Genomic DNA, 8,995 nt, shown 5'->3' on the forward strand with positions numbered 1-8,995 from the left:
AAAAGGGTTGACTTTCATTCAAATGTTGCCATCGTGTGCTGTTTTCCTGTTATGGAGTTACATTTTTCCAGATGAAGACAAAAATGGAAAACAATGTTCATCCAAAATGCAAAAATGCGTGATGACAAGTTGAACCGGAAGCAGTATTTTAAGGAACGTCTCATCCACACAAAAGCAAAAAAAGCGATCCGCATATGCAAACTTGATACAAATACAAAATCAAGCATATTTATATTCAAATCTCAAAAATATATTTACAAATACGCGTTTATTTATACAAATTATTGATTTATTTGTATGTCACATTTTTATATTTATACATTTTATATGTATATATTTTCAAATCTCAAAAATATATTTACAAATACGCGTTTATTTATACAAATGATGTATTTGTATATTTATTAATACATGCACATGTATTAATATCATATTGATATATATAAGTTGATGTGAGACAATTCTACTTCTAGTATTTGAGCTTTTCCTTCGCATTTAACATGTTTTTAGCATAACGCTAACACCTTGTCCTATTGTTGTTTTAAAAAAAGTGTCATTAATTAGTTGTCCAACTTTTGTTTCAGATATAAAAATAGAAAAAAATGGCCCGAAATTTGATTTGCATTTAAGATTTCGAAATAGAATAAAAAGGTACACGGACCCCCTTTTTTTGTTTTGTTTTAAAATCTGCCATTTATAATAAAAATTGGAAAAAAACGGCCCTAATTTTGTTTTTTGATTTGCGTTTTAGAATGGAAAAGAAGAATGAACGGAGAGGTACACGGACCGTAGTAGTTGTCCCCGCTTTTACTTTGAAAAGAAAACTTCCGGTGTCAGACTATGAAAAAAAAAAGAAAAAAAAAAAAAGATCCGCTTTGGTCTGTTTTCCAGTTTCTGTTGACTGGGAATTTTTTTCTTTTATAAAATATAAATGAAAAACAACACCCCCCCCCAAAAAAAAACCGCTTTGTTTTTCCATTTTGGAATATTTTTTGTATTTTGAAAAAATATATACATAAAATGTTTTTTGTTCACCTTCCTATGACAAAAAGAACATTTAAATACCCAAACTCACACTGACCAAGGAGCACTACTGGCTTTGATTGACATCCACACAAGACAGGAAGTGATCCTTTATTGTTTCACAATAAAGCGTCGGTGGTCTCCCTACAAATGTTGCTCTCACTGGAATGCTTCCAAAAAGTCCTGGTAGGTTTTCCGGTGAGCAGACGGGGCCGGGACAAAATGTCCGCCAGGGTGCGTCAGGACTTGGGGGTCCTGGAAGCAGGGGAGGAGCTCCCTGCTCATGCTGTCAGGGATGACGCGGTCCTCCAGTCCGAAGACGTGCAGCGACGGCGTGCGGACCGGAGCCGAGTACAACCTCTGGTGCTCGGTGCAGGCGCTGCGGAAGGCGGCGACCAGAATGGCGAAGCGAAAGCCGAAGTCGGGCTCGGCGTGTTGTTCCTGCAGAGCGCACAGCATGGCCACCAGGGCGGCGCCTTGGCTGAAGCCCAGGATGCCGTCAAACGGACCTCGGAGCTTCACCGCCTCTCTCACCGCCGCCACGCTCTCGTCCAGACCGGAACTTTCCTCGCACTGCTGCTGGGCGCTGAAGGTTCGAGACTCTGGGTCCGAGAACCACCAGCCCCTGGAGTCCTGGTCTCCGCCTGCATCGGAACCAACATGGTTCTCTTGGACCGGACACAACGACACAAATGAGTCTTGATAGTCTCAGTAGAAAACTCTTTAAGGATGTATGGCTCCTTAAAAGAGTCAGATCTTCAAGAGTCAATCCTTTCAAAGAGTCGTCCTGATAGTCTCAGCATGAAAACTCTCTTAGGATTTATGGCTCCTTCAAAGAGTTGGATCTTCAGGAGTCGTTCCTTTCAAAGAGCCGTCCTGATAGTCTCAGTACAAAAACTCTCTTAGGATTTACGGCTCTAAAGGAGTCGGATCTTCAGGAGTCGTTCATTTCAAAGAGCCGTCCTGATAGTCTCAGTACAAAAACTCTCTTAGGATTTATGGCTCCTTAAAAGAGTCGGATCTTCACGAGTCATTCCTTTCAAAGAGCCGTCCTGATAGTCTCAGTAGAAAAACTCTCTTCGGATTTATGGCTCCTTAAAAGAGTCGGATTTTCAGGAGTCGTTCCTTGATAGTCTCAGTAAAAAAACTCTCTTAGGATTTACGGCTCCTTAAAAGAGTCGGATCTTCAAGAGTCGTTCATTTCAAAGAGCCGTCCGATACTCTCAATACAAAAACTCTATTCGGATTTATGGCTCCTTAAAAGAGTTGGATCTTCAGGAGTCGTTCCTTTCAAAGAGCCGTCCTGATAGTCCCAGTACAAAAACTCTCTTAGGATTTACGGCTCCTTAAAAGAGTCGGATCTTCAGGAGTCGATCCTTTCAAAGAGCCGTCCTGATAGTCTCAGTACAAAAACTCTCTTAGGATTTATGGCTCCTTAAAAGAGTCGGATCTTCAGGAGTCGATCCTTTCAAAGAGCCGTCCTGATAGTCTCAGTTGAAAAACTCTCTTAGGATATCAATCAATCAATCAATGGCTCTAAAGGAGTCGGATCTTCAGGAGTCGTTCATTTCAAAGAGCCGTCCGATACTCTCAATACAAAAACTCTATTCGGATTTATGGTTTCTTAAAAGAGTCGGATCTTCAGAAGTCGTTCCTTTCAAAGAGCCGTCCTGATAGTCGCAGTACAAAAACTCTCTTAGGATTTACGGCTCCTTAAAAGAGTCGGATCTTCAGGAGTCGATCCTTTCAAAGAGCCGTCCTGATAGTCTCAGTAGAAAAACTCTCTTAGGATATATGGCTCTAAAGGAGTCGGATCTTCAGGAGTCGTTCATTTCAAAGAGCCGTCCGATACTCTCAATACAAAAACTCTATTCGGATTTATGGTTTCTTAAAAGAGTCGGATCTTCAGGAGTCGTTCCTTTCAAAGAGCCGTCCTGATAGTGTCAGCAGAAAAACTCTCTTCGGATTTATGGCTCCTTAAAAGAGTCGGATTTTCAGGAGTCGTTCCTTGATAGTCTCAGTACAAAAACTCTCTTAGGATTTACGGCTCCTTAAAAGAGTCGGATCTTCAGGAGTCATTCCTTTCAAAGAGCCGTCCTGATAGTCTCAGTAGAAAAACTCTCTTAGGATATATGGCTCCTTAAAAGAGTCGGATTTTCAGGAGTCGTTCCTTTCAAAGAGCCGTCCTGATAGTCTCAGTAGAAAAACTCTCTTCGGATTTATGGCTCCTTAAAAGAGTCGGATTTTCAGGAGTCGTTCCTTGATAGTCTCAGTACAACAACTCTCTTAGGATTTACGGCTCCTTAAAAGAGTCGGATCTTCAGGAGTCGTTCATTTCAAAGAGCCGTCCGATACTCTCAATACAAAAACTCTATTCGGATTTATGGTTTCTTAAAAGAGTCGGATCTAGGAGTCGTTCCTTTCAAAGAGTCGTCCTGATAGTCTCAGTACAAATACTCTCTTAGGATGTATGGCTCCTTAAAAGAGTCGAATCTATAGGAGTCGTTCCTTTTAAAGAGTCATCTTGGTACTCTCAGTAGAAAAACTCTCTTCGGATTTATGGCTCTAAAGGACTCGGATCTTCAGGAGTCGATCCTTTCAAAGAGTCGTCCTGATAGTCGCAGTAGAAAAACTCTCTTCGGATTTATGGCTCCTTAAAAGAGTCAGATCTTCAGGAGTCATTCCTTTCAAAGAGCCGTCCTGATAGTCTCAGTACAAAAATCCTCTTAGGATATATGGCTCTAAAGGAGCCGGGTCTTTAGGAGTCGTTCATTTCAAAGAGCCGTCCTGATAGTCTCAGTACAAAAACTCTTAGGATTTGTGGCTCCTTCAAAGAGTCGGATCTTCAGGAGTCGTTACTTTCAAAGAGTCGTCCTGATAGTCTCAGTACAAAAACTCTCTTCTGATTTATGGCTCCTTAAAAGATTCGGATCTTCATGAGTCAATCCTTTGAAAGAGCCATCCTGATAGTCTCAGCATGAAAACTCTCTTAAGATTTATGGCTCCCTAAAAGAGTCGGATCTTCAGGAGTCGATCCTTTCAAAGAGCCGTCCTGATAGTCTCAGTAGAAAAACTCTCTTAGGATATATGGCTCTAAAGGAGTCGGATCTTCAGGAGTCGTTCATTTCAAAGAGCCGTCCGATACTCTCAATACAAAAACTCTATTCGGATTTACGGCTCCTTAAAAGAGTCGGATTTTCAGGAGTCGTTCCTTGATAGTCTCAGTACAAAAACTCTCTTAGGATTTACGGCTCCTTAAAAGAGTCGGATCTTCAGGAGTCGTTCATTTCAAAGAGCCGTCCGATCCTCTCAATACAAAAACTCTATTCGGATTTATGGTTTCTTAAAAGAGTCGGATCTTCATGAGTCGTTCCTTTCAAAGAGCCGCCCTGATAGTCTCAGTAGAAAAACTCTCTTCGGATTTATGGCTCCTTAAAAGAGTCGGATTTTCAGGAGTCGTTCCTTGATAGTCTCAGTACAAAAACTCTTTTAGGATTTATGGCTCCTTAAAAGAGTCGGATCTTCAGTAGTCGATCCTTTCAAAGAGCCGCCCTGATAGTCTCAGTAGAAAAACTCTCTTAGGATATATGGCTCTAAAGGAGTCGGATCTTCAGGAGTCGTTCATTTCAAAGAGCCGTCCGATACTCTCAATACAAAAACTCTATTCGGATTAATGGTTTCTTAAAAGAGTCGGATCTTCAGGAGTCGTTCCTTTCAAAGAGTCGTCCTGATAGTCACAGTAGAAAAACTCTCTTCGGATTTATGGCTCCTTAAAAGAGTCAGATCTTCAGGAGTCATTCCTTTCAAAGAGCCGTCCTGATAGTCTCAGTACAAAAACCCTCTTAGGATATATGGCTCTAAAGGAGCTGGGTCTTTAGGAGTCGTTCATTTCAAAGAGCCGTCCTGATAGTCTCAATACAAAAACTCTCATAGGATTTATGGCTCCTTAAAAGAGTCGGATCTTCAGGAGTCGATCCTTTCAAAGAGCCGTCCTGATAGTCTCAGTAGAAAAACTCTCTTAGGATATATGGCTCTAAAGGAGTCGGATCTTCAGGAGTCGTTCATTTCAAAGAGCCGTCCGATACTCTCAATACAAAAACTCTATTCGGATTTATGGTTTCTTAAAAGAGTCTGATCTTCAGAAGTCGTTCCTTTCAAAGAGCCGTCCTGATAGTCTCAGTAGAAAAACTCTCTTCGGATTTATGGCTCCTTAAAAGAGTCAGATTTTCAGGAGTCGTTCCTTGATAGTCTCAGTACAAAAACTCTCTTAGGATTTACGGCTCCTTAAAAGAGTCGGATCTTCAGGAGTCGATCCTTTCAAAGAGCCGTCCTGATAGTCTCAGTACAAAAACTCTTTTAGGATTTATGGCTCCTTAAAAGAGTCGGATCTTCAGGAGTCGTTCCTTTCAAAGAGCCGTCCTGATAGTCTCAGTACAAAAACTCTCTTAGGATTTATGGCTCCTTAAAAGAGTCGGATCTTAATGAGTTGTTCCTTTCAAAGAGCCGTCCTGATAGTCTCAGTACAAAAACTCTCTTAGGATTTATGGCTCCTTAAAAGAGTCGGATCTTAATGAGTTGTTCCTTTCAAAGAGCCGTCCTGATAGTCTCAGTACAAAAACTCTTTTAGGATTTATGGCTCCTTAAAAGAGTCGGATCTTCAGGAGTCGTTCCTTTCAAAGAGCCGTCCTGATAGTCTCAGTACAAAAACTCTCTTAGGATTTATGGTTTCTTAAAGGAGTCGGATCTTCACGAGTCATTCCTTTCAAAGAGCCGTCCTGATAGTCTCAGTACAAAAACTTTTAGGATGTAGGGCTCCTTAAAAGAGTCAGATCTTCAGGAGTCAATCCTTTCAAAGAGTCGTCCTGATAGTCTCAGTACAAAAACTCTCTTAGGATTTATGGCTCCTTAAAAGAGTCGGATCTAAATGAGTTGTTCCTTTCAAAGAGCCGTCCTGATAGTCTCAGTACAAAAACTCTCTTAGGATTTATGGCTCCTTAAAAGAGTCGGATCTTCAGGAGTCGATCCTTTCAAAGAGCCGTCCTGATAGTCTCAGTAGAAAAACTCTTAGGATATATGGCTCTAAAGGAGTCGGATCTTCAGGAGTCGATCCTTTCAAAGAGCCGTCCTGATAGTCTCAGTACAAAAACTTTTAGGATGTATGGCTCCTTAAAAGAGTCAGATCTTCAGGAGTCAATCCTTTCAAAGAGTTGTCCTGATAGTCTCAGTACAAAAACTCTCTTAGGATTTATGGCTCCTTAAAAGAGTCGGATCTTAATGAGTTGTTCCTTTCAAAGAGCCGTCCTGATAGTCTCAGTACAAAAACTCTTTTAGGATTTATGGCTCCTTAAAAGAGTCGGATCTTCAGGAGTCGATCCTTTCAAAGAGCCGTCCTGATAGTCTCAGTAGAAAAACTCTCTTAGGATATATGGCTCTAAAGGAGTCGGATCTTCAGGAGTCGTTCATTTCAAAGAGCCGTCCGATACTCTCAATACAAAAACTCTATTCGGATTTATGGTTTCTTAAAAGAGTCGGATCTTCAGAAGTCGTTCCTTTCAAAGAGCCGTCCTGATAGTCTCAGTAGAAAAACTCTCTTCGGATTTATGGCTCCTTAAAAGAGTCGGATTTTCAGGAGTCGTTCCTTGATAGTCTCAGTACAAAAACTCTCTTAGGATTTACGGCTCCTTAAAAGAGTCGGATCTTCAGGAGTCGATCCTTTCAAAGAGCCGTCCTGATAGTCTCAGTAGAAAAACTCTCTTAGGATATATGGCTCTAAAGGAGTCGGATCTTCAGGAGTCGATCCTTTCAAGGAGCCGTCCTGATAGTCTCAGTAGAAAAACTCTCTTAGGATATATGGCTCTAAAGGAGTCGGATCTTCAGGAGTCGTTCATTTCAAAGAGTCGTCCGATACTCTCAATACAAAAACTCTATTCGGATTTATGGTTTCTTAAAAGAGTCGGATCTTCAGAAGTCGTTCCTTTCAAAGAGCCGCCCTGATAGTCTCAGTAGAAAAACTCTCTTCGGATTTATGGCTCCTTAAAAGAGTCGGATTTTCAGGAGTCGTTCCTTGATAGTCTCAGTACAAAAACTCTCTTAGGATTTACGGCTCCTTAAAAGAGTCGGATCTTCAGGAGTCGATCCTTTCAAAGAGCCGTCCTGATAGTCTCAGTAGAAAAACTCTCTTAGGATATATGGCTCTAAAGGAGTCGGATCTTCAGGAGTCGTTCATTTCAAAGAGCCGTCCGATACTCTCAATACAAAAACTGTCTTTGGATTTATGGCTCCTTAAAAGAGTCAGATCTTCAGGAGTCGTTCCTTTCAAAGAGTCGTCCTGATAGTCTCAGTACAAAAACTCTCTTAGGATGTATGGCTCCTTAAAAGAGTCAAATCTATAGGAGTCGTTCCTTTCAAAGAGTCAACTTGGTAGTCTCAGTAGAAAAACTCTCTTCGGATTTATGGCTCTAAAGGACTCGGATCTTTAGGAGTCGATCCTTTCAAAGAGTCGTCCTGATAGTCGCAGTAGAAAAACTCTCTTCGGATTTATGGCTCCTTAAAAGAGTCAGATCTTCAGGAGTCATTCCTTTCAAAGAGCCGTCCTGATAGTCTCAGTACAAAAACCCTCTTAGGATATATGGCTCTAAAGGAGCCGGGTCTTTAGGAGTCGTTCATTTCAAAGAGCCGTCCTGATAGTCTCAGTACAAAAACTCTTAGGATTTGTGGCTCCTTCAAAGAGTCGGATCTTCAGAAGTCGTTCCTTTCAAAGAGCCGTCCTGATAGTCTCGGTACAAAAACTCTCTTCGGATTTATGGCTCCTTAAAAGATTCGGATCTTCATGAGTCGATCCTTTGAAAGAGCCATCCTGATCTCTTAGGATTTATGGCTCCCTAAAAGAGTCGGATCATCAGGAGTCGTTCATTTCAAAGAGCAGTACTGATAGTCTCAATACAAAAACTCTCTTAAGATTTATGGCTCCTTAAAAGAGTCGGATCTTAATGAGTCGTTCTTTTCAAAGACCTACTGATAGCTGATAGTCTCAGTAGAAAAACTCTTCGGCTTTATGGCTCCTTAAAATCGTAGGATCTTCAGGAGTCGTTCCTTTCAAAGAGCCGTCCTGATAGTCTCAATACAAAAACTCTCTTTGGATTTATGGCTCTAAAGGAGTCGGATCTTCAGGAGTCAATCCTTTCAAAGAGTCGTCCTGATAGTCTCAGTACAAAAACTCTCTTAGGATGTATAGCTCTAAAGGAGTCGGATCATCAGGAGTCGTTCATTTGAAAGAGCCGTCCTGATAGTCTCAATACAAAAACTCTCTTTGGATTTATGGCTCTAAAGGAGTCGGATCTTCAGGAGTCAATCCTTTCAAAGAGTCGTCCTGATAGTCTCAGTACAAAAACTCTCTTAGGATGTATAGCTCTAAAGGAGTCGGATCATCAGGAGTCGTTCATTTGAAAGAGCCGTCCTGATAGTCTCAATACAAAAACTCTCTTAGGATTTATTGCTCCTTAAAAGAGTCGGATCTTCAGGAGTCGTTCCCTTCAAAGAGTCGTCCTGTACAAAAACTGAGTCGGATCTTCAGGAGTCGTTCCCTTCAAAGAGTCGTCCTGTACAAAAACTCTCTTAGGATTTATGTCTCGCTAAAGGAGTCGGACCTTCAGGAGTCGTTACTTTTAAAGAGCAGTCCTGATAGTCTCAGTACAAAAACTCTCTTAAGATTTATGGCTCCTTAAAAGAGTCAGATTTTCAGGAGTCGTTCTTTTCAAAAGAGCCGTCGTGATAGTCTCAGTACAAAAACTCTCTTAGGATTTATAGCTCCTTAAAAGAGTCGGATCTTCAGGAGTCGTTACTTTCAGACAGTCTGAGTACAACAACTCTCTTAGGATGTATGGCTCCTTAAAAGAGTCAGATCGTCAGGAGTCGTTACTTTCAAATAGTTGTCCTGATAGTCTCAGCACAAAAACTCTCTTAGGATTTATAG

At 41.2% G+C, this 8,995-nt stretch overlaps 1 protein-coding gene across 2 annotated transcripts in view; it reads right to left on the minus strand.

Annotated features, from left to right (window-relative positions):
• Positions 1-1,057: 1,057 nt before the first annotated feature.
• Positions 1,058-8,995, minus strand: part of ovca2 (OVCA2 serine hydrolase domain containing) — an 8,782-nt gene continuing 844 nt past the window's right edge. For both annotated transcript variants that reach the window (XM_062046182.1, XM_062046181.1), the window contains exon 3: positions 1,058-1,691. In XM_062046182.1, the coding sequence (XP_061902166.1) occupies positions 1,183-1,691 (509 nt within the window). In that variant the 3' untranslated portion in view covers positions 1,058-1,182. The remainder of the gene's footprint in view (positions 1,692-8,995) is intronic.

The sequence above is a fragment of the Entelurus aequoreus genome, linkage group LG05 (genome assembly GCF_033978785.1).
Source record: "Entelurus aequoreus isolate RoL-2023_Sb linkage group LG05, RoL_Eaeq_v1.1, whole genome shotgun sequence".
Lineage (NCBI taxonomy): Eukaryota > Metazoa > Chordata > Actinopteri > Syngnathiformes > Syngnathidae > Entelurus > Entelurus aequoreus.